General features: G+C 41.6%; 1 protein-coding gene across 1 annotated transcript; it reads left to right on the top strand.

The window, feature by feature from the left end:
- Window positions 1–4316: 4316 nt before the first annotated feature.
- On the top strand, window positions 4317–9704 carry LOC112259750 (transcription factor Sox-19b). The gene is made up of 2 exons (XM_024434377.2): window positions 4317–5336; window positions 7306–9704. Exons 1-2 carry the CDS (start codon window positions 4672–4674, stop codon window positions 7550–7552), a joined length of 912 nt encoding a protein of 303 aa, XP_024290145.1. The 5' UTR covers window positions 4317–4671; the 3' UTR covers window positions 7553–9704.
- The last annotated feature ends 15943 nt before the right edge of the window (window positions 9705–25647 follow it).

Below are 25647 nucleotides of genomic sequence, written 5' to 3'. Positions count from 1 at the left end.
TATGTTATTGTGTTACTATTTTTTACTTTAGTGTATTTGGTAAATATTTTCTTATCTCTTCTTGAACTGCACTGTTGGTTAAGGGCTTGTAAGTAAGCATTTCAGGGTAAGGTCTACACTTGTTGTATTCAGTGCATGTGACAAATAAAGTTTGATTTGAATTGATCACCCGACCTCAACCCAATTGAGATGGTTTGGGATTGAGTTGGATCGCAGAGTGAAGGAAAAGCAGCCAACAAGTGCTCACCATATGTGGGAACAATTTCAAGACTGTTGAAAAAGCATTCCAGGTGAAGCTGGTTGAGAGAATGCCAAGCGTGTTCAAAGCTGTTATCGAGGCAAAGGGTGGCTACTTTGAAGAAACTAAAATATAAAATATGTTTTGATTTGTTTAACACATTTTTTGGTTACTACATGATTCCATATGAATTATTTCATAACTTTGATGTCTTCACTATTTTTCTACAATGTAAAAAACAGTAAAAATAAAGAAAAAGCCCAGAATGAGTAGGTGTGTCCAAACTTTTTACTCGTACTGTATACATATTCATTTTACGCTAAAGGGGGATTTTAATTTACTTATAGAAAGCCCAGCCAACATATAAGGGCCAATTTGTTAACCAGAAGAGCAACTTGGGTCCAATCGGTTCTGGTCTAGACACGGACTCATTAGGGTACGAGTGGGGTCTAGGTCTGGTTGTCGCCGAGTCTATTCTGGTTTGGGTCTGATTATTCTCAGGTCTGTTCGGTTCCGGGTCCAACTTTTTGGACTCGAGAAGACCTCTACTACAAACCACTAAAATCATGACAGAAATCACTCAGAAATGTGATCCTATTTATTTCAGATTCGTCTTTGATTTCCCAACAACAACGGTCACAGACAGAATATAGGCCGTGTAGTCTATACTCATATCCCAAGGCACGTGTAGAAATGTGAACGAACCCCACATTTAAGTGATTAGTAAGCTCTAATAGTAAACAGACAGTACAATAGCACAGGTGCTGCCGCATCAGTCCATTAGTATTTAAGGAAAGCCCCGGACAATGGTGTGAGTGGCTGGGCTTTTGTCAAGCAGTAGGAATGGAAAACCTTGTTGCAACTTGCTGCTGCGGATTTAAACTTTCAAGGACTTGGAAACAGGATTTTAACATTGACAAAGAGTGGCAAAGTGGTGGCTGGTATATATATGTGAATGTGTGTAGGGAGAGAGAGGGGGGAAAGAGAGAGAGAGAGAGTGTGTGTGTGTGTGTGTGTGTGTGTGTATGAGAGAAGGAGAGAGAGTGTGTGTGTGTGTGTGTGTGTGTGTGTGTGTGTGTGTGTGTGTGTGTGTGTGTGTGTGTGTTGTGTGTGTGTGTGTGTGTTTGTATGTGTGTGTGTGTGTGTGTGTGTGTGTTGTGTGTGTGCTTGTATGTGTGTGTGTGTGTGTGCTTGTATGTGTGTGTGTGTGTGTGTGTGTGTGTGTGTGTGTGTGTGTGTGTGTGTGTGTGTGTGTGTGTGTGTGTGTGTGTGTGTGTGTGTGTGTGTGTGTGTGTGTGTGTGTATGAGAGAGAGAGAGAGAGAGAGAGAGAGACTGGGGCAGAGGTCCTGAGTAAGAGAGTTGTTTTTGTAGAAGAAAAAGGGAAAAAACAAGAAAAAAAATAGACTGCAAAACTGAATGTAAAATAAGAGAGAGAGAGAGAGAGTGAAGGGAGGAGAGAGGAGAAAGGGAGGGAGTGTTGGAAAAGATTCCAAAGGGGGTTGTCTTGGAAACGGAAACGGCAGAGTGGAGCCCCACAATCCCTGGTTTGATTGGTGTCTGGGCGTTACTGTCAGTCACCAACCGAGACCAACACCTGGCCTCACCAGAAAACACACACATGCTCACACACACACACTTTCTCTCACACACACGCAAACACATACATACACACACATGCACACACTCTCTAAGGCTTTTCTCCCCCACTCAGCACACCTGCACTCTAGGAGCCTAAACAGAACATACACAAACACCACACTCTTACATGACAAACACCTGCATCTAACACCTGCATCTAACACACTTTCTCCCTCTCACACACTTACACACACCTGTGATGCAAAACACCCTTCAATGCACCTGCCCCTCAAGCACACAGAGACCCAAACACAGCGAGACAGAGAGAGAGGGGGAGAGAGAGAGATTTGAAATGTGTTTATTATTTTGGAACTTCTGTGAGTGTAATGTTTACTGTTCACTTTTGTTTATTATCTACTTCACTTGCTTTGGCAATGTTGACATATGTTTCCCATGCCAATAAAGTCCTTAAATTGAAATTGAATTGAGAGACACAAGGGCAACCAGTGAAGAACAAACACAATTGTAAATACAACCCATGTTTAAGTTGATTTATTTTCCCTTTTGTACTTCATCTATTTGTAGATAATATGACATTTGTAATGTCTTTATTCTTTTGGAACTTTTGTGAGTGTAATGTTTATTGTTAACTTTTGTTTATTATCTAGTTCACTTGCTTTGGCAATGTTAACATATGTTTCCCATGCCAATAAAGCCCTTAAATTGAAATTGAATTGACAGAGAGATTTATAATGTGTGTCAATCAGGTGTCAACCAGGTCACTTTCACAGAATCGGTTTTATCTTGTCAGTCAGATGTCTCTCTAAGAAACTGTCCCACTCAGCACACCTGCACTCTATATCCCTATACAGAACACACACACACACACACACACACACACACAGAAACACACACTCTTATGTGACAAAGATTTGCATCTAACACACTTTCTCCCTCTCACACACTTACACACACCTGCTACCCAAAACACCCTTTAACACACCTGCCCCTCAAGCACACACTGAGACCCAAACACAGCGAGACAGAGCGAGAGAGGGAGAGAGAGAGAGATTTATAATGTCTGTCAGTCAGGTGTCAAACAGGTCACTCTCACAGAAACTGGCTCACCTTTTGGGAGGGTGGGGGGCTCATTTCTAACCTGAGAGCTGGCCTGGAAACTTCCCATGGGCCAAAGCTAGTGTCACACACACACACACACACACATCTGTGTGTCACCTGCATGCTAGACACCTCAGAGAGCAACTAAAGACGTTATCGTGACCTGACCACACCATTACCTGTTTCAAAGTAGCCAAATGAAAATCACTTTAAAAGTGCCTTGAACATATTAATAAAATGAAAGAATCAATTTATTATGTATACATTGTCTGTATATATTATACAAAGATTTCCACTTGTATGATATCAAGTGATTCCAACCAGCTGGGCACACACTGTTTGAATTAACTTTGTTTCCATGTTGAAATTAAGTTGAACTAACTTGGAATATATGTTGAATTGACTTCTGTGCCCTGTGGGAAATGATTTGTCCTTATCTGACCTTTGATGGAGCTTGGAGAGGAGCAAAGCCCTATCTATCTGCTAGACATCACTTGAATGATGACTGGTCTTTTTCCTTTCAAAAAGAATAGTATGAAAGGAAGAATGAAGTTAGGTACTGGGTTGATAGAGAGCCAGAATGCCCCTGGTCGGTTTGGGAAACATTGACCTACCGGTATTCTATTGGATCTCCAGCATTAGAAAAGCGTCTATTTGGCTGAACCAACAGACCTCATTCTCATGGAACCCCACGGGAATTCTTTGCACCATTGTAATCGTATCAATACCATGTAAAGAAGCCGCAAACGTCTTTATAGGCTAACAATCGTTTGAACGAGGTCAGACGTCTAGAAAATCAGCAGACACACTCTGACACAACACCCTGTGTCGATTCGTTTGGTAAAATTATTTTGCTGTTGTTGTGGACTTTGTTGTTGTGGTTACAAGTGCAACTGAAGTAGCCTTCTATTCAATAGCCTTAAAATTGTCTTGACATTATCATGAAAGAAATCCATCGATTAAATGTGTTAAAATATATTAATGTTTTATAATACGTTTACATGTTATGTGTTTTACTCTTAATAATGGAAGCACAGCAAGTAGACCAATTTTATACACCCCGATCCATGCGCACGCTGTGTGCCAAACTACCAATGCCATCGAATGATTTTTAAACGTTTCATTATAATAATTGGAGCTAAAAACACACTTTTAAATGGGTGTATCGGGATTATTCCGTCTTCTCATTGAAAAGCACACGGTCTTTCTCACACGCTTTCTTTTGCTCATCAACAAGTGCCCGCTCTTCCAGCACATGCAGCTCGCGCCGGACCCACCTATGGTGATGCAAATGAGCGCGCGCACGGCGGAAGCCCATCGCGCCCAGGGATTGGTCCCGACTCTTGGAATACAATTATCTCGGAAAAACCCGACGAGTGAAAGGGAAGAACTTTTTGTCATCGCGCAGGTCTCTTCAGTTTGAGAGAATCGAAGCGCTACAAGTGGTTGTCTGCAACTGCTGACTGAAGGACTGTTTGTTTGTTTTTAAAACAGCGCAAACATTTCGAGTTTACTTTTCTCTCCCATGATTGAGGTAATGACCACGTTACACACCAACTCGTAATTTAATCCCTGTGGTTCGAAGCGGGTGTGTCTTCTGTGTTTTTATTAGTTAATTAGGAACACTTGGTGCGTTCGGCTTCGCCTTTAACAGGCGACAGAGGCTGTGACTGTTTAGTTATCCATTTTTAAATTTGATTCATTTTGAACTGAGACACTTTCAAAGTTCCAAACAATGTATAGCATGATGGAACACGAGCTGAAGCCTTCTGGGCAACAACAACAACAGCAGCAGCAGCACCACCACCACCAAACGGCCCAGGGCATGTCCCCGGTTACTGGAAACATTGGCAACTCTCACCTGGGGTCCAAATCCGTGTGCCCTCCGGGCGGGGACCCAATGGACAAGGTCAAAAGGCCCATGAATGCCTTCATGGTGTGGTCCAGGGGCCAGCGCCGCAAGATGGCCCAGGAGAACCCCAAGATGCACAATTCTGAGATCAGCAAGCGGCTTGGCGCGGAGTGGAAGCTGCTGACCGACGCCGAGAAGCGGCCGTTCATCGACGAAGCCAAGCGCCTCAGGGCAGTGCACATGAAGGATTATCCCGACTACAAGTACAAGCCACGGCGCAAGACCAAGCCCCTGCTCAAAAAGGACAACCAGATGGCGAAGTACCCTCTCTCCGCCGGGAACCTGCTGGCTGCAGCGGCCGCGCAGGGCCAAGGTGGGAGCGCCAGAATGGAGAGCTACGGGTGGGGCCCGGCGGGAGGTTACGCTGGGATGCAGAACGAGGCCCTCGGCTACACTCAGCAGCTGCACCGCTATGACCTGTCCGCGCTCCAGTATCCCCAGGCCATGACTGCAGCACAGACGTATATGAATGGAGCCAACACCTACAGGTAGGATATGTTCTGTTCCATTCTTCCACATGTTCTTGTAAATGACTCGAGGGGTATGTAGCGTTACATGCGCCTAGACTACACGTAATTCCTGTTTGGGTAAAAAAAAAAAAAAAGATTTTAAATTAAAAGGTTGATGCTTGTACTTGTTTTTCTATTATGCCCGTCAGCTCCACTAAATTGAGCAGTTTTCATTAGATTATTTGGTCTATTCAGTATTGTAAGCTTGAAGAGATCCCCCTCGTAAACCTTGGTCTACTTCAACACTTGCTTGAAAGTTTGTATCCTGCTTTAAATGGCCTCTAAAGTATCATCTGAATGGAAGATTTGATATCAGTAATGATAACGAGTGCATGGTTATCTGTAATGATAACCAGGCACTCACTTTCTCGAAGTCAAACAGTGGAAGGCTATTGAAGATGAAGAATCAATGTCCTAATCATTAAAACCAATTGTTTAATACAATTGTTTAAATGGTATCGGTATAGGCTACATTAGGCCTAATTACAACAACACAATAATACGTTGTGGCTGATATTCTGAAAGCCAAGATCAATTATTAAACCCTTTAACATTTCCTTTTTACTGCTTTGTCAATTGCACTAGGCCTATTTCAATATTTGTAGTCTTTACCTATCCTATTTCGTTATGGTTTTAAAATCTATTCGACAATTAGAATAATGGTCTTTAATTGTTTATCCCATCTAATTAGTTGAGTTACAATAGTCAATATTCCCATGGGCAAACACTTCAACACACTCGCACAAGTGGATCTGATCATCTGTTAGTTGCCAAACTGGATCTGCTAGCCTGTCAAAGGATGATTCATTATTACCAGTGTCATGACTCTCGACAACTGTCACCCACTCAGCACAGAGCCAAAACTTTTGTTTTCTTTTTGCAAATTATATATTTTCTCGAAGATGGCTTTTTTTTTTGTTTCAGAAATGATAAATCTACTGCACATATTTTATGATATTATAATTTAGATTATTTTGCCAAAGAACCTGTGTAGGCCTAAAACTCGTAAGTTAGAACTGTAATTGTAATAATTAGTTACAATATGCTACCTTTTGGCTTAAGAACTTTACTCAATATTTAAAAGGTTATTCGTATGAGTTTAATATAGGTTGTTTACTTGTTTTCAGGCCGTTGGAATGAACATGTGAAGAGGCCCACTATGTGAAAGCTTTGTGTGGGCCTTCACCCTCAATCCTCTAGTCCGCTTCAATGCCGCCTTCCAGGCCTCTTCTAGAGAAATTATAACACAAAAGTATATTTTAAAATGTTCTCGCCTGAAGAACAGAATTCTGATTAGCTGTAGTGAACCTAAAGGAGAATATCTATCGTTCACTTTACAGTGCGGTAGTCATGTTGGTGGCCTAACCAGTCTGGGCCTGCCCTAGCTGTCCCCAGCCCCACGCCCAAGCCCCATGCCTTTTGTAAACATGGTGAATTCCATCACGTGTATAGGGCTCTCCCTTCGGGGGACTGGCAGTTCTTTCATGTTGGTCACATCAATCAAGTCTGTTAAGCATCATAATCATATTTATTCAGATGAGTTGGTCTTTCAATCAATATGCCCTTTTATTACAAAACAACTATTTAAAATGAAACTCACTGACCTGCAAATTACACCAGTTTGAGGCTATTTCAAAAGGGTGCAATGTTACAGAACCTTCCAGCCGATGAATGCTTTCTAAATAGTTTTTGTTGTTGCTTGAAAGCGCTTTGAGATTATTTTATGTAATGAATAGTGCTATTGAAGTTTATTTGAAAATTTCAGATGCATAGAATAGTGTAATGGGTTGTTCAATATATGCTACAATTCTACCTGAATTGTGACTTCAGTTGCATGACCCAAAAATGTCACACCATAGCATTTCACACTAGCATGTCACATTTTGACATTGCATGGCTTAACATTGATATTGTCCAGTCGCTAACTGTACCCATCTCGCCTCCCCAGCCCCATGTCCTACAGCAGCAGCACCCAGCAGCCCAGCCCAGTCATGTCCATGGTGAAGGCAGAGCCAGTATCACACTCCCCGACTGGTGGACCTAACCACCACCGCGGGCCTCTCCAAGGGGACCTGAGAGATATGATCAGTATGTACATCCCCGGTGGGGACGCCAGTGACCCGGCCGCCCAGAGAGGAGGCTACAGTGTCCAGCAACACTATCTCAGTGGGACCGTTCCCCTCAGTCATATCTAGGGACCAGTGGGGGTAGTGACTGGGACTGATGTTGGGTGTGCCCGGACACAAGTTAAAACGCACCCCCGGAACTGAACACCACAGCCTTAGACACACTCATTATGGTTCCGTGTTGCATTAAAAACAGCAGTGACTTTATAGGAAAGGTTATTTTTCTACCTCTGCAATTTTAAATAGAATCCCTTCGTCCACCCCATCCCGTCCCAAGACTGGGTGGTTTGTTCATTCTCCCATCCACTGTTTGGATGGAGACCTGTCCCTTCTCTTTGAACTATGAAGGACTGCTGTATTGTACATACGATCTTTACTTCTCTCCATGATGACAATGTTTGTTTGTGTACATATTATATTTTTTTTCTCTTTGACAAAACTGACCTTGACATCCACAATCTTGGTTCAGAAACTCCAAGGCTCTATGTATGTTTCAAGACTCCATAATGTTCACAACATTCCATTGTATTCTCCTACTGGCACGGTAGCGTTTGCCCCTTGGGTTGATGGGTAATCATCACGACCTAAACCAACCGGGATGGAGACACGACTTCTCTCAAATGGCACCCTATTACCCATCATGCATAAATTAGGATCTGAGCACTGTGGGCCCTGGTCAGAAGTAGTGCACTATAAAGGGAATAGGATGCCATTTGGGATGCAAGCACAAAACCCACAATGGAGGGGCCCCACCACAGGAACACAACACACTGGGAACTGGGTTAGCCAATCAAGGTCCTCCAAAGGCCAGTGACATACAAATCACATGACCTGCCACAAGGCTTGAAAAGATTCTGATTCCAGAACTGGGGGTGTGTGTGGCCCAATGGGGCCTCTCTCAGAACGGATCATCTCAAATCAACTAGATGCCTACTAGTGACGTGAACTAGATGGAGAAATGCACATAACTTGAATGAAGTGACTTATTTTTTTATATGTATGTATGGCCTCTTTGTTATGTGCTCTTGTTTTTAAAGCCAATCCGATCCCATAGGATGACATGGTATAGTCTGTTGTCCAATCTCATGAGTTCACTGAATACAATAGAAAACAGTACATGAAATTATTTTAACTCCTGTTTAGTAGCTGCAACTGTCCAAACCACATACCAATGCATTTTAGTTTAGTTTGAGTATAAAATGTTTAACATAACAGCATGGTTTAAAGTTAACATTACGCCTTGTTCCTGCAATGAGTTTTAATGAACCATATTATTGTTTGTTAGTCAACTATTTTGACCCTTTTTTTTGTAAATGTTTGGAGTTACGCTGCTGGCAAAGTCCTAAGTTGCTATACTGCTTACTGTTCAAATACGCACTGTATTCTGCATTTAAACTTTGTTCATAGAACACTCTTAACTGTTATACAAATTCTGCATTCCATTCCGTTTACTTCAGCTCAAAGTTTTAGCTAGATGTTTTTTACCAAATACATGTTAATAATGTTCTCTAGTTTGGCAACTGTGTATGGATTTCTACTCATTAGACTTGTTCAACCAAGCACTGTTATGACACACTGCCTGGGCAACTAACAGTGGAGAATACACTTAATTTTATTTTACAATAAACTTCTGTTATCCAACTTCTCATGTTTTGTATTTGAGCTGTCAGTTGTCTGCTTGAGGTATTTTCAGATACCGTGTAACATTTTCCTATAAACTCCTTTTGTAGAATAATCTCAAGTTGCTTGAACAAGACTTAGGGGGTGATGGTTAACATTCCTTCATTTGACAGCCCCTGCTAACCCACATTTCTGATAATTTAGTCGACCAGTGCTGCTTAAAGTTTTTTTTATATATAGTAAAAATGTCTGTTTGATAGAACTTGTCATGTTTTGACAGTCTCCTAGTATTGTGCAATACAAACATGAACTTGGTTGCATTGAAATTGAAATTAGTACCTAATAACTTTTATAAGTCGAGGTAGGGTTCATTTAAATAATTAAACACTGTTTACATTGCAATCCAAGTGTGTTAAACTGAACTTTATTCTGTTTTAGTTTTTTATTTAGGTCAATCCTGTGTGTGTATAGTGAGGAAAAAGGCTTGCAACTTGATGTGTATAGATATTTTTAAGGCCCTGATACTAAGGTTTTACATTTTTTTTAAACTCATGTTCACATGTGGCAAGGATGACAAGTATTAATAAAAATTACAACTCTGGTCTACAAATATTTCTTGTTGCAGGCTTTCAGCAGTGTCTTGGAACATTCTGCCATTACTTATTTTCTAAGCTATATTACATTGTTCACTGCACTCTTGTAGGCCTATTCCGTTTTTTTCCAATTGAGTCTTTTCACAACGATAACGCACCATAGGCTATTCTATATGGGAAATGTCTGACACAGAATAGATTTAAATTGTGCCAGTTGGCATAATACACAGACTACACACGTCAGATTGAGAGGTCGATTCAAAGAAGGTTTTGATATGGGAATCTTTAGAAGCCGGATTTATATTTCGATTGAGATGTCCTATTTTGTCGGGCAAAGTTCAGAAATAAATGGCATAATACAGGCTTAAATAAATTCAAGTGCGGGATACTAACTTAATCCAATAGTTAAAGCAAGCCAATGGACCTACGTTTTTATGCTTTTGTTATAAAGGTGACTGCTAATGTTTTACAACACAGTTTTCATTTGCTCCTATTCAGCTATGGCAGCTCAGCTGTTTGAGTTCTACCTCATCTGTCCGCGGAAATCATTACACAAAATAACAATCGCAGGCCTGACATCACGCGCTCAATCAAAACGAGCTGGGTTTACGTTTAAACAGTGGCACCACAGGTGGACACAGTTATGCTTGGGGATGCTTAAAATACAACTTTCGAGGGAGTCAGACAAAAAGTTTTGGGAGATGGTAGAAGAACAGAGGCGTCCGGGGTGCAGGAGAGGCGCGAGGAGAAGGGGGAGTGGTGTAGAGTGATTTAGGGTCGATCATTTACTTCTTCTTTTAAACCCCCCTCGCTCCCCTCTCCTGAGATAAAGCGGGTGGCTGGCCCGCTCGTAATTGTCCGTTTCGGAGGCACATTGTCAGTAGCTTTTGAGCTCGCAGGTGCACATAGTAAAGCCGCGGAGTCTTCGCAGACTCCCCCAGAGAGCTTTGTTCCCTTTCTCTCGCTCCCCCGCGGAGCAGAAAATTAGCGTTGCATTCGGGGGGCTTCGTCGCCCCCTTTTCTCCGGCTCAGGCTTAACCCTTTCACCGCCTGTCGCAATTCTCATGGAAATTGAAGAGCCTGCGCAGGCTAATCGCAGAGTAGAGGGGAGGGGAGGATGGGAGAGAAGCTAGGGGAAGAGATGAGTGGAGTGCGTTGAAGGGGGGAGAGTAGGCCCTACACCCTCTTTCGCTCTGTCTCTCTCTCAATTCAATTTAAGGGGCTATATTGGCATGGGAAACATTTGTTTACATTGCCAAAGCAACTGAAATAGATCAAATTTACAGTAAACATTACACTCACAAAAGTTTCAAAATAATAGGCATTTCAAATGTCATATGTCTATATACAGTGTTGTAATGATGTGCAAATAGTTCAAGTACAAAAGGTAAAATAAATCAACATAAATATAGGCTGTATTTACTATGGTGTTTGTTCTTCACTGGTTGCCCTTTTCTTGTGGCAACAGATCACAAATATTGCAGCTGTGATTGCACACTGTGGTATTTCACCCAATGGATATGGGAGTTTATCAAAATTGGATTTGTTTTCGAATTCTTTGTGGGTCTGTGAAATATGTGTCTCTAATATGGTCATATATTTGGCAGGAGGTTAGGAAGGGCAGCTCAGTTTCCGCCTAATTTTGTGGGCAGCGGGCACATAGCCTGTCTTCTCTTCAGAGCCAGGTCTGCCTTAGGTGGCCTTTCTCAATAGCAAGGATATGCTCATTGATCTGTACATAGTCAAAGATTTCCTTAATTTTGGGTCAGTCACAGTCGTCAGGTATTCTGCCACTGTGTACTCTCTGTTTTGGGCCAAATAGCATTCTAGTTTGCTCTGTTTTTTTGTAAATTATTTCCTATGTGTCAAGTAATTATCTTTCTGTTTTCTCATGATTTGGTTGGGTCTAATTGTGTTGCTGTCCTGGGGCTCTGTGGGGTTTGTTTGTGTTTGTGAACAGAGCCCCAGGACCAGCTTGTTTAGGGGGCTCTTCTCCAGGTTAATTTCTCTGTAGGTGATGGCTTTGTTTTGGAAGGTTTGGGAATCGCCTCCTTTTAGTTGGTTGGAGAATTTAAGGTCTCTTTTCTGGATTTTGATAATTAGCGAGTTTTCATTATTTGGTGTTTTACATCTCTCTCTCTCTCTCTCTCTCTCCCTCTCTTTCCCTCTCTTTCCCTCTATGACAATCTGAAATTCAGGAACCAGCTCTACCAACATGGCCTGTCGTTTCCCTGGCAATTTAGGGCTGTGAAACTGGACATGAAGCACGTAAATTGGCCGCCACTACACTAGCCCTGGCCCATAACCACATGCACACCTCGGAATATTAATTTGCTCCAAGCATTTGGATAGTTGAAAAACATGGTTTATTCCAAAATTAGAAAGATAAAGAGAAACGTTAATAAATTGTGTGTGGAGAGAACATTTTGTTGCTCCAATTCTTTGACATGAGTGGTGGAACTGTATAGCCTAGGACTTTTTAAATGGTCAAATATGGGCCTATACGTTTGACAACATTACTTTAGTGATCTATAGCCTGTAATTGGACAACGTCCTTATAAAGGGCCCCTGTATGGCAGAAGTTAGATAAGTGCCAGCTTGTGCACCCTGTGCATTCAGATGGGGGTTGGTTCTGGTGAGGTTGTTGTAAGGGTCGTGTAGGGGTGGTATGTATTTAGGAAGGAGGATTTCTGGTAGAATCCATCCAATCTCTTAGCAAAGGGCAGTGAGGCTTCAACAAGTGGTTGCCATGGATTTGGTGAGCAGGGGCTAAACAAGTGCGTGGGAGATGCTGGTGGTGTGACTTTTAAAGAGTTACAAGAAGTTGTAGTCATCAGAAGCAAACAACAGTCTCCTCTATGACTCAGGTGGTCGGTACACATACCCTCAGTTATTTTTTTATCTGCAAGTTGACATTTTCCTTAAGCAAGTTGTTGTCTGACACATGTCCTTCTCATATAATAATTTAGCCCCAAATAGATGGTTTGTAAGATGTTTAGTATTATGTAAGATGTTCAGTAGATGTTCATGTTCAGTAACTGTCAACAACATTTCAACTAACTTTCCTCTTATCCTGGGATCCTAACCCTAAACGCTTGCTGTTAGGTAATTTATCCTTTTAGTTATCCTAATGAACGCAACTGGCCTCATTGAGTCCCTCTAGATGTGTCAATGAGCAGCACTCAAAGTAGGAGATTGAGGGGTTATCTAAAGAGAAAGAGAAACCCTATTTCTATTTCGTAAGCACTGCTATAGGAAACCTCACCACATCAAAAGTTGTCATGGAAACTTCTCGTGCGTATTATTTACCTGCATTCCTTGGGGAGCCAAGAAACCACTCCTCTCTCGCACGCAGAGCAGACCAGAGCGCACCCTTTCTGCAACCGCGCCCGCTCCGCGCGCACACACATAGTTTACCTAGGACTAGGCAAGGATTTGAGCGTCACAGAAAAGTAAATTAAAATTATCACATCCAATAGTAATAGCACAATTTCTTACGTCTTGTTTTATGTGTCTTTTTATGTGGCCTTTAATTGACCAGAAACACTATTTGAGGTTTATGCAGAAGCTTATTTGGACAATAAAAATGGCTATATGTTGGGCAACAGTATCCCAACTAGACACAACCCTTCACACATATTATGAACATAAAATTTGCCCATTTTAAATAAGATATATATTTTTAATAGATATGGGCATAACAACTGTGCTATAGAGGCCTATCAATGGTCATGGAGAGGTTAACTACAGAAATACAGGTTTAAAACCCTTAAGCCCACAGCCCATCAACGTCTGACTGTGTGACTACCAACCAACCACTCCCTTCTCCACAGGTCGTTGAAATACCTGCTCTTTGCGTTGTTTGCTCGCAGGTGAGCAAGTGGGTGGGTGTCTGCTTCTGGCGCAGCGGCTGCCACGAAGGAGAGCGCGAACGGCTGCAATGTCAGTGAACGCCGGATCCGCCGCATTTTTCACCCACCCTCACACGCTCGCAGCTGAACACCCCGACTCACAGAGTAGCTCGGGGAGGGAGAGAGGAGGGAGGCTACCGGGAAACCCTGATCAGTGATTAACTCGTAATAATATGCAGTTTTGTGACGTACATCCGTATAACTTCTATGGGTTTTTGTCTGCCCTGTCAGGTCTATAATTAGTGGAGGAGATTTTGTAGCAATGAGGACTGACTGAGTGACGTGATATCCAATAGATTTGACCATAGAAATGGGTGACATATTCATCCAAAAGTCTTGTTTTGTCAGGGCATGGGGGTCATGTGCTCAAACAAAAAAAGGGCACACACATTTAGTTTCTTCCGCAACCGCTGTCACAGACTTGTTGAGTAATTACTAACAGAGGGGAAATCAGCACAATCTGATGAGTAAAGTATTTTGCTAAACTATTTTGAACTGGAATAAATGCTGCACTTGTTAACAACGACCAGCACAATTCCAGTCATAATAGAATATTGTAAGAAATACTGTAGCCAATATCCAACCCAACTCCATTTGTTGCAACTATCATGTATCCCGGTGGTTGTCAAACCGTTTGACCTGGAAACCCCAAAAAGAAACCGTAGGCCTATAAAACTTGCGACCACCCGCGCACACCACCCGTGCACACACATGCGCACACTCGAACGTGCGCTCACAATTGCTGCATTTAGTCTGACATTACAGCCATAAAAGGTGACGCATTTTCAAAACGCAAGATAGGCTACAGAAATAAACTGCGTTCTACGCCTGCATTTGGAGCTGAAAGTAATCCATGTTAGCATCTGACATCAACTAGGGATATATCATGTCACTACTCTGGAGTCCAGAGCCAGCACGATCATTCTACCTACTTGTTGAAGTGGGGTTACAGGATCGGATGGAAACGCATGTTCAGTCTGCACCACGCCATCACTTTGTAGGGCAGGCCTACTCGCAGAGTGCTACTTGCCAGCCGGGTAGCCCTGTTCTTCCTCACAAATATCGTAATAAATTCGCCAGAATATGTTACATCTCCATCCCATAATATTAAAGACAGGGCGATGTTACAGCAGTGTGTCTTTAGACATCGCTAGTAGCCACCCAAACTAGGCCTATCTGAAATATGAACATTATCAATCAAATCGCCAGTTAGCCATATTGTTCTGGCGAAGATGAGTCAGTAGTAGATTTCTAAACGGTTTTTATATGGATAATACATTTAGGCCTACTCTGATTTTGCCTGGCAAAACTGGAAGAAATTAAACAAGTTATTTCTGGTCACTAATCTGGATATGACGAGTCAATCAAGACGAGCCAGTCTTTGGTTCTGAAGCATAGATGATCATTTAACGACGACTTGCAGGCAGGCAGTGGGTTGAGAACAATTCAAAAACAACACTCTAGGGGGGAATGATATCACCACCAAAAAGGGCACTTTGGAGACTGTAAGGGCAAAGGGGCACGTGCTCTGCACAGGTAGAGCCCTATCGGTGCACGTGCATGTCCAGGGGTTTGGGTAGAGCTATTCAGAGTCGGCAAGAAGATTAAGTGGAATTTCAGTCAAAGTTACACAGGTATCTTCACGTTTCCATGGTTACACAATACACACCATCTTGCAAAATGGAGTCTAAACAAAGGTCAGCCAATCACCAGTCATCATCATCATCAGTGGTTGTGAAAGTGAAATACTGGTCTGGATGAACCAGACCAACAAGTTAATATGTTAACACAGTGACAGATTTCTCTGTGGTAGGGAGGTATGTTTGTGTGTTCCCTTCCTCCCACATCTCTCAACAGTTGCTGTCAAAGACTCCACCCTTCCCTGCCAGCCAAAATCTCTGCTGATTTGTCATGTGTGCATGTGTGTGTGTGGAGGAGGCCTACATGCCAGGCTAGCATAGTAGTATTTAGTGCTGCTTGGTTTGCTGCATCTAGTTAATTCAAGGAACTCAGAAACGATAAGACAACACTGTCTGTGAGTCTGGCTCCAGTCTGCAGTCAAACATTACATGTCATCATCCCTCCTTGTTTCAGGTGTTTCAAACAGCTTCACACTCACAGCGAAGATGAATGAGATAGGTGATTTCTCGCCTACACATTTTTTTTGTTTCCCAGAACAGTGACGTTAACTTCTTTGCGGTAGGGGGCAGTATTGGGAATTTTGGATGAAAAGCGTGCCCAAATTAAGCTGCCTGCTACTCATCCATGAAAGCTAGAATATGCATATTATTAGTATATTTGGATAGAAAACACTCTGAAGTTTCTAAAACTGTTTGAATGATGTCTGTTAGTATAACAGATCTCATATGGCAGGCAAAAACCTGAGAAAAAAATCCAACCAGGAAGTGGGAAATCTGAGGTTTGTAGTTTTTGAACTCAGCCCCTATCGAATACAAAGTGGGATATTGGTCATTTTGCACTTCCTACGGCTTCCACTAGATGTCAACAGTCTTTAGAAACTTGTTTGATGCGTCTACTCTAAAGGAGGGGCTTGTAAGGGCTCTTTGAGTGAGTGGTCTGGCAGAGTGCCACAGGCTGAGTCTCGCGCGCTCACGTGAAAGGTAGCTACGTTCCACTTAATTTCTGAAGACAAAGGAATTGTCCAATTGGAACATTATTGAAGACTTATGTTAAAAACATCCCAAAGATTGATTCTATACATCGTTTGACGTGTTTCTACTAACTGTAACGGAGCTTTTTTGACTTTTCGTCTGAAACTAGTGAACATGCTTTATGAATGTGGATTACTGGACTGAACGCACTAACAAAAGGAGCTATTTTGGCATAAATGATGGACATTATCAAACAAAACAAACATTTATTGTGGAACTGGGATTCCTGGGAGTGCATTCTGATGAAGATCATCAAAGGTAAGTGAATATTTATAATGCAATCCTGACGAATGTTGTCTACACAACATGGCGGATATTTGTATGGGCTCTGAGCGCTCTACTCAGATTATAGCATGGTGTGCTTTTTCTGTAAAGTTTTTTTGAAATCTGACACAGACGTTGCATTAAGGAGAAGTGGATCTAAAATTCCATGCATAACACTTGTATATTTTATCAATGTTTATTACGAGTATCTCTGTAAAATTGATGTAGCTCTCTGCAAAATCACCGGATGTTTTGGAACTACTGAACATAACGCGCCAATGTAAACTCAGATTTTTAGATATAAATATGAACTTTACCGAACAAAACATCCATGTATTGTGTAACATGAAGTCCTATGAGTGTCATCTGATGAAGATCATCAAAGGTTAGTGATTCATTTTTTTTGTGACTCCTCTCTTTGCTTGGAAAATGGCTGAATGTTTTCTGTGACTAGTTGCTGACCTAACATAATGATATGTTGTGCTTTCGCCGAAAAGCGTTTTTGAAATCGGACTCTGTGGTTGGATTAACGAGAAGTTTATCTATAAAATGGTGTAAAATACTTCTATGTTTGAGGAATTTTAATTATGGGATTTCCGATGTTTTGAATTTGGCGCCCTGCAGTTTCACTGGCTGTTGAGAGGTGGGACGCTCATTTCCCGAGCGGTCCCAGAGAGGTTAAAGGTTATGAACCTTTGCTTCTACATTGATAAGTTTGCTCTTAAAGTTACTGGTCTCCCCCATGTCAAACACTTGGTATCAGGAGGCAGAATTATTAAGGGGACATCACCCTAACTCTCAAATACTATTATTTATTATTATTTTACCGACTTTTTCTCCCCAATTTCGATCTTGTCTCCTAGTCTCTGATGCTGAAAAACATCCCCACAGCATGATGCTGCCACCACTGTGCTTCACCGTAGGGATGGTGCCAGGTTTCCTCCTGATGTGACGCTTGGCATTCAAGCCAAAGAGTTCAATCTAGTTTTTTTCAGACCAGAGATTCTTGTTTCTCATGGCCTGAAAGTCCTTTAGGTGCCTGTTGGCAAACTCCAAGCGGGCTGTCATGTGCCTTTTATTGAGGAGTGGCTTCCATCTGGCCACTCTACCATAAAGGCCTGATTGGTGGAGTGCTGCATAGATGGTTGTCCTTCTGGAAGGTTCTCCCATCTCCACAGAGGAACTCTGGAGCTCTGTCAGAGTGACCATCAGGTTCTTGGTCACCTCCCTGACCAAGGCCCTTCTCCCCCAAAAGCCAGCTAGGAAGAGTCTTGGTGGTTCCAAACTTCTTTCATTTAAGAATGATGGAGGCCACTGGGTGGTTGGGGACCTTCAATGGTGCTGAATTTGTTTGGTACCCTTCCCCAGATCTGTGCCTTGACACAATCCTGTCTCGGAGCTCTACAGACAATTCCTTCAACCTCATGGCTTAGTTTTTGCTCTGACATGCACTGTCAACTCCAACAGTTGACAGTGCATGTCAGAGCAAAAACCAAGTGATTGAACCTCACTCAATCAATTGAATTTACCACATGTGGACTCCAATCAAGTTGTAGAAACATCTCAAAGATGATCAATGGAAACAGGATGCATCTGAGTTTAATTTCGAGTCTCATAGCAAAGGGTCTGAATATGTAAATAAGGTATTTCTGGGTTTTTCTCTTATTTTTTAAAAATAAATTGGCAAAAAAAATGTTTTTTGAAAACCTGTTTTTGCTTTGTCATTATGGGGTATTGTGTGTAGATTGAGGAGGGAAAAAAATAATTTAATACATTTTTGAATAAGACTAACGTAACAAAATATGGAAAAAGTCAAGGGGTCTGAATACTTTCCGAATGCACTGTATATTTGATGGGATGTATAGACTTTATGGACAGTATGTAGATATACTACATATTCTGTCTGTAGAATACGTGGATAGAATAGTATATTACAGCAATAGTTGAATAGCATGAACTTGAGTAGAATACAGTATATACACATGAAATGGGTAAAACAGTATGCAAACATTTTAAAGTGACCAGTGGTCCAATATTAAAGTGATCAGGGTTATATTATTAAAGTGACCAGAGTTCCATTATTAAAGTGACCAGTGTTCCATTATTAAAGTGACCAGTGTTCCATTATTAAAGTGACCAGGGTTCCATCATTAAAGTGACCAGTGTTCCATTATTAAAGTGACCAGTGTTCCATTATTAAAGTGACCAGTGTTCCATTATTAAAGTGACCAGTGTTCTATTATTAAAGTGACCAGTGTTCTATTATTAAAGTGACCAGTGTTCCATTATTAAAGTGACCAGTGTTCTATTATTAAAGTGACCAGTGTTCCATTATTAAAGTGACCAGTGTTCCATTATTAAAGTGACCAGGGTTCCATTATTGAAGTGACCAGTGTTCCATTATTAAAGTGACCAGTGTTCCATTATTAAAGTGACCAGGGTTCTATTATTAAAGTGACCAGTGTTCCATTATTAAAGGGACCAGTGTTCCATTATTAAAGTGACCAGTGTTCCATTATTAAAGTGACCAGTGTTCTATTATTAAAGTGTCCAGGGTTCCATGCTGATGACACTGTCATGTACTCTATCGCTTCAACTATTGGAGACAGATTTTAAGATATTACAAGGGTCTTTTATACAGCTGAAACTTGTTTTAAATGCAAAGGAAACACATTTTATGATTTTTAATAGGTTCAAAAAGTTGGTTGAAAATACACTTGAACTCACAAGCTTAGATGGTTCTCGAATGAATCAGGTCTCTGCATATAAATACTTAGGGATATGGTTGGATGATGAACTGTCTTTTAAAATGTATATTGATGAACTTTGTAAATGGCTAAAAATCAAGCTAGGCTTCCGCTATAGAAACAGGACATGTTTGTCCTCTCCAAATAGAAGACAAATTGTGCTGTTATAGATTATGGGGATATGTATATACATGCATTCTACAGTATCTGAATTTATCTTTGCGCACTTAGGTTTGTTAGGTGTTATGTCAAAATGTGGGTTGGACTTCGCTGTCCATGAGACGAGAACAACATGCTCTGTTTGTCTATAAAGCACTTCTGAATAAACTACCTTCTTACTTTTATTTAACTAGGCAAGTCAGTTAAGAACAAATTCTTATTTTCAATGACGGCCTAGGAACAGTTAACTGAATTGTTCAGTGGCAGAACGACAGATTTGTACCTTTTCAGCTTGGGGATTCGAACTTGCAACCTTTCGGTTACTACGCTCTAACCTACCAGGCTACGCTGCCGCCCCATAATAGAATTAGAATTCCTAAAGCCAGGTCTCAAAACCAGGTCTCAAGCATGGATTACACTTGAAGCCCATGTGATTTCCACAGAGTTGGGCATGGCTGCCTTTTCCTGTTACACTCCTTGCTTATGGAATAGCCTGCAGACTAAACTTAAACTTGAGACTCTTGTCCCCCTGTTGCTCATTTTAAATATTTATTGGAGGATTTTTATTTTTGTATTGCTTGTATCATTGGGTTTACTTGATAGCTACCTACACAAATAGCTAGCTAGAACAAAGTGTTAATAAGAAAAATTCATTTAAAAAGATTAAAAGCAATACAAATAAGTTCTCTAATGCAAGTTCTTGTGCTGTTAGGGGAATAACCTGTGTGTAGATGTAATCTGCTGCTGTATTTTTTTGTGTTATCTGTGATTGTTTTGTTTGTCTTGTGTAGTTTCTTAACCTGTTTGGGACAGGGGGGCAGCATGTTCACGTTTGGATGAAAAGCGTGCCCAGAGTAAACTGCCTGCTACTAAGTCCCAGTTGCTAATATATGCATATTATTAGTAGATTTGGACAGAAAACAATCTGAAGTTTCTAAAACTGTTTGAATGATGTCTGTGAGTATAAATAAAGGTATAATAATAATAATTCAAAGTGACCAGTCAGACGCAGTGGTGAAGTCAACACATCAGTCAGTGCTGCTGTGTACCGCATCACAACAGACATGCCAAACGGAAGATGGATAAAACATTTTTGATACAATTTCAAGTTTGCTTGATATGGTTTTACTGCGACACTGCTCACTGTATCCATGTTTGACATAGGTGTTTCAAAGAGCTGTCAGTCAAGGCGAGCTCATGAATATACCCTCCCCGCCCACTCAGCCAGCCTTTCAAACTTTTTCTCCAATTTTAAGCATTTCTATCCAAAACAAATATTATGGGTGATATTTTAGTCACTCAAAAGGCTATTTTACATAGAAATCAGATTGACGGTTCATGACCTATATGGATGGATATGTCGAAATATATAATCGTATGAATGTGATAAAATCTAGTAGCCAACCACTATGTAAAAAAATCACCTGTTGAGTGTGTGGTTTGAGATATTTGCTGACTAAAATACTATATTAACTACTGGTATACCATCTGTGATTTAACAAGCGTCACTAATGTTGTTTATTATTTGATAATAACCAACCAAACACCACAAGTTGGCAAACATCCTGATGTGGTGTTCTATTCTCAACTCTCTGTTAAGACCATGGGTGGTATGTACACACTGACAGACCGGTCAAAAAAAGTTTTGCTGAAGTTTCCCAGGTAGTGTAGGTCTGAGTCACACACACACACACACACACACACACACACACACACACACACACACACACACACACACACACACACACACACACACACACACACACACACACAATGACAGATGGGACACATTAGACAGGGGTATAATGCTGCTAATAGAGGAAATGTTTGTCAAGGGAGTGACAGGTAACCTTAAAGAGCTAGTAGAGACAAGCCCTGAGGTAGACAGGTCTGAGAGAGATAACCTTAAAGAGCTAGTAGAGACAAGCCCTAAGGTAGACAGGTCTGAGAGACAGGTAACCTTAAAGAGCTAGTAGAGACAAGCCCTGAGGTAGACCGATCTGAGAGAGATAACCTTAAAGAGCTAGTAAATCAAATCAAACCAAATAGTAGAGAAAAGCCCTGAGGTAGACAGATCTGCAAGATTGGTAACCTTAAAGAGCTAGTAAATCAAATCAAACCAAATATTAGAGACAAGCCCTGAGGTAGACAGGTCTGAGAGAGAGAGCTAGAGAAAGAGGGAGAAACCGAGAGAGATAGTTAACCTTAATGAGGTAGTAGAGACATGCTGGTCCTGTTCTAAAGTGGTTTAGGACGTATTTAACCGGTCGAGAGATTTTTGTCACTCTTGGTGAGCATAACTCAGCGAAAATACATATCACATGTGGCATTCCACAGGGATACATTTTGGGTCCGGTACTGTTCAGTTTATATATGTTACCTGTTGGCAGTGTTATCAGAAAGCACAGCATTGATTTTCACTGCTATGCAGACGATACACAACTTTACATTTCTGTGTCACCAGAGGATTTTAGCTCAACTGGTAAATTATTAGACAGTATTAGTGATTCCTCCAGCTAAATCAAGACAAGACCGAGGTACTCTTTGTTGGAGCCAAAGCACAGAGAGAGAATCTAGCCGCACTTTTTAATTCATGGGCAATAAATATTAAACACCAGATAAAAAAACCCTAGGTGTTATTTTAGATTCAGAACTACATTTTCAATCACACATTAGGAATGTGACCAAAATAGCTTTTTTCCACCTGAACATTGCCAAGGTGTGTCTGTTTCTCTCTCAGGCTGATACAGAGAGACTCATCCATGCTTTTATTACAAGCAGGCTTGACTAATGTAATGCTCTCCTGTCTGGTCTACCCAGAAAAGCCATTGGTCAACTGAATAACATACAGAATGCTGCAGCACGGGTACTGACCAAGACCACACGGAGAGCACACATTACACTGGCTTTAAGGTCTCTGCACTGGCTGCCTGTCAGTTTTAAAACTAATTTAAAGATTCTTCTATTGGTTTTTAAATCAATCCACGATTGTTCACCCCAAGGCATGTCAGACATGCTTTTAAGTTATGTACCCAGTAGGTCCCTCAGGTCCTCTGGCACTGACCTTTTAACTATCCCAAAGCCTAGGACCAAGAGGCATGGAGAGGCAGCCTTTATTTATTATGCCCCCAGCCTCTGGAATAGCCTGCCAGAGAATCTGAGGGGGGAACTGTGGACATATTTAAAAGAGCTCTTAAAACACATTGTTTTATCTTTGCTTTTCCACTGGGTGCTTTTTAGTTGTTCAGTTTGTCATTCTTTAGTTTTTAATCTTATGTTCGTTGTGTAGTAAATAGTTCAGCTTTTATTTTCAGAAATTGTTTAATGTAAAGCACACTGTGTTGCATTCAATGTCTGAAATGTGCTGCATAAATAAAGCTTGATTTGATGCCCTGAGGTAGACCGGTCTGTCTGTGAGTGAGTGAGTGAGACAGAGAGAGAGAGAGAGAGAGAGAGAGAGCATTGATGAGCATTGATGAGCTAGTGGAGACACGTCCTGAGGTAGACAGGTCTGAGAGAGAGAAACCTACCAAAAGTAGTGTTGAAAATGACCAAAAAACAATTAACAAATTCATTCACTTTTAGACAACTTCCTGAACATAATGTTCCACTGTAATAGTGAAGGTGTAAACTTGGCAGTAGAAAACCTAAACAGTATATTTGACCTCTCAGCTTCCCTTTCAAATCTAAAAATGTCAAACAGAAAACCAAAGAAAATTAACAACAATGACAAATGGTCTGATGAAGAATGCAAAAACCTAAGAAAGAAATTGAGAAACCTATCTAATCAAAACATTGAGACCCGGAAAACCTGAGCCTACAACTTCACTATGGTGAATCACTAAAACAATACAGAAATACATTACGGAAAAAGAAGGAACAGAACGTCAGAAGTCAGATCAATGTAATTGAAAAATCCATAGAATCTAACCACAACTGGGAAAATTGGAAAACTCGAAACAAACAACAACACGAAGAGTTATCTATCCAAAACAGAGATGTATGGGTAAACCACTTCTCCAATCTTTTTGGCCCTATAACAAAGAACAAACAGCAAAAACATATACATGATCAAATACAAACCTTAGAATAAACTATTAAAGACTACTAGAACCCACTGGATTCTCCAATTACATTGAATGAACTACAGGACAAAAAACAAAGCCTCCAACCCAGAAAGGCCTGTGGTGTTGATGGTATCCTCAATGAAATTATCAAATATACAGACCACAAATTCCAATTGCCTATACTTAAACTCTTTAACATCATCATTCTAGACCTCACAACCATAAAGAGCAATGGGTTCTATAACTGATTCAAGTATTTTTTGCCAGATCCTAATTGGTATGTCGAATTTTATGTTCCTTTTGATGGCATAGAAGGCCCTCTTGCCTTGTCTCTCAGCTCGATCACAGCTTTGTGGAAGTTACCTGTGGCGCTGATGTTTAGGCCAAGGTATCTATAGTTTTTTGTGTGCTCTAGGGCAATGGTGTCTAGACAGAATTTGTATTTGTGGTCCTGGCAACTGGACCATTTTTGGAACACCATTATTATTTTTGTCTTATTGAGATTTACTGTCAAGGCCCAGGTCTGACAGAATCTGTGCAGAAGATCTAGGTGCTGCTATACGCCCTCCTTGGTTGGGGACAGAAGCACCAGATCATCAGCAAACAGTACACATTTGACTCCAGATTCTAGTAGGGTGAGACAAGGTGCTGCAGACTGTTCTAGTGCCCTCGCCAATTCGTTGATATATATGTTGAAGAGGGTGGGGCTTAAGCTGCATCCCTGTCTCACCCCACAACCCTGAGGAAAAATTTGACCCCAATAACTACCGTGGGATACGCGTCGACAGCAACCTTGGGGAAATCCTCTGCATTATCATTAATAGCAGACTCATATGTTTCCTCGGTGAAAACAATGTACTGAGCAAATGTCAAATTGTCTTTTTACCAAATTATCGTACGGCAGACCACGTATTCACCCTGCACACCCTAATTGACAAACAAACAAACAAACCAAAACAAAGGCAAAGTCTTCTCATGCTTTGTTGATGTCAAAAAAGCTTGACTCAATTTGGCCTGAGGGTCTGCTATACAAATTGATATAAAGTGGTGTCGGTTGAAAAACATCTGATATTATATAATCCATGTACACAAACAAGTGTGCGGTTAAAAATGGAACAAACACCAAATTGACTCGGCATGCAGAATTCTGCAAAAATATATTCTGTGTTGTCAGCTCTACTCTCGCTCCTCTCTGGCACTCGTTGTCGCCAGTTTACTCATCATTACACACACCTGCCACCATTGTTACGCGCACCTGCGCTTCATGAGACTCACCTGGACTCCATCACGTTCCTGATTTCCTCCCCTATATCTGTAACTCCCTTGGGTTCTTTCCCCAGGCGTTATTGATTCTGTTCCTGTGTTATATGTCTGTACTCTACTCGTGTTGCTTGTTTTGTTCCATTTATTATTAAATTCACTCCCTGTATTTGCTTCCCGACTTCTAGCGTGCTTGTTACAGAATAATACCTCACCAAAGGGAAGTAACAGGGATTTTTTTTATTGCTTTATTACTGGTGACGTCGGGTCCAAGGGTGGCTGCCGAACCAACCCGAGGTTGCTTCAGCTGGCTCATCAGGCTCCCATGCCTCAGCTGGCTCATCAGGCTCCCATGCCTCAGCTGGCTCATCAGGCTCCCATGCCTCAGCTGGCTCATCAGGCTTCCATGCCTCAGCTGGCTCATCAGGCTTCCATGCCTCAGCTGGCTCATCAGGCTTCCATGCCTCAGCTGGCTCATCAGGCTTCCATGCCTCAGCTGGCTCATCAGGCTTCCATGCCTCAGCTGGCTCATCAGGCTTCCATGCCTCAGCTGGCTCGAGAGGTTCTTGACAGGTTCTTAAGCCTTGGTTGGCTCGTCGATATCCCATACCTCAGCTGGCTCGTCGGGATCCCATACCTCAGCTGGCTCGTCGATATCCAATACCTCAGCTGGCTCGTCGGGATCCCATACCTCAGCAGGCTCGTCGGGATTCCATATCTCAGCCGGCTCGTCGGGATCCCATAGCTCAGCCAGCTTGCCAGGCTCTCATGCCTCAGCTGGTTCGACTAGCTCCCACGCCTCAGCTGGTTTCTACAGGTTCCCGCAGCTCAGCTGGCTCTACAGGTTCCTGCGCCTTAGCAGAAGCGATTG

Source organism: Oncorhynchus tshawytscha, linkage group LG10 (genome assembly GCF_018296145.1).
Source record: "Oncorhynchus tshawytscha isolate Ot180627B linkage group LG10, Otsh_v2.0, whole genome shotgun sequence".
NCBI lineage: Eukaryota > Metazoa > Chordata > Actinopteri > Salmoniformes > Salmonidae > Oncorhynchus > Oncorhynchus tshawytscha.
Note: the sequence above shows the minus strand (reverse complement) of the source record. Positions and strands in the feature narration are given on the sequence as shown.

Coding starts and splice junctions, on each gene's coding strand:
- LOC112259750 (XM_024434377.2), top strand. CDS start 4,672: ATGTATAGCATGATGGAACACGAGCTGAAGCCTTCTGGGCAACAACAA. Junction 5,337..7,305: donor AATGGAGCCAACACCTACAG/GTAGGATATGTT, acceptor TCGCCTCCCCAG/CCCCATGTCCTACAGCAGCA.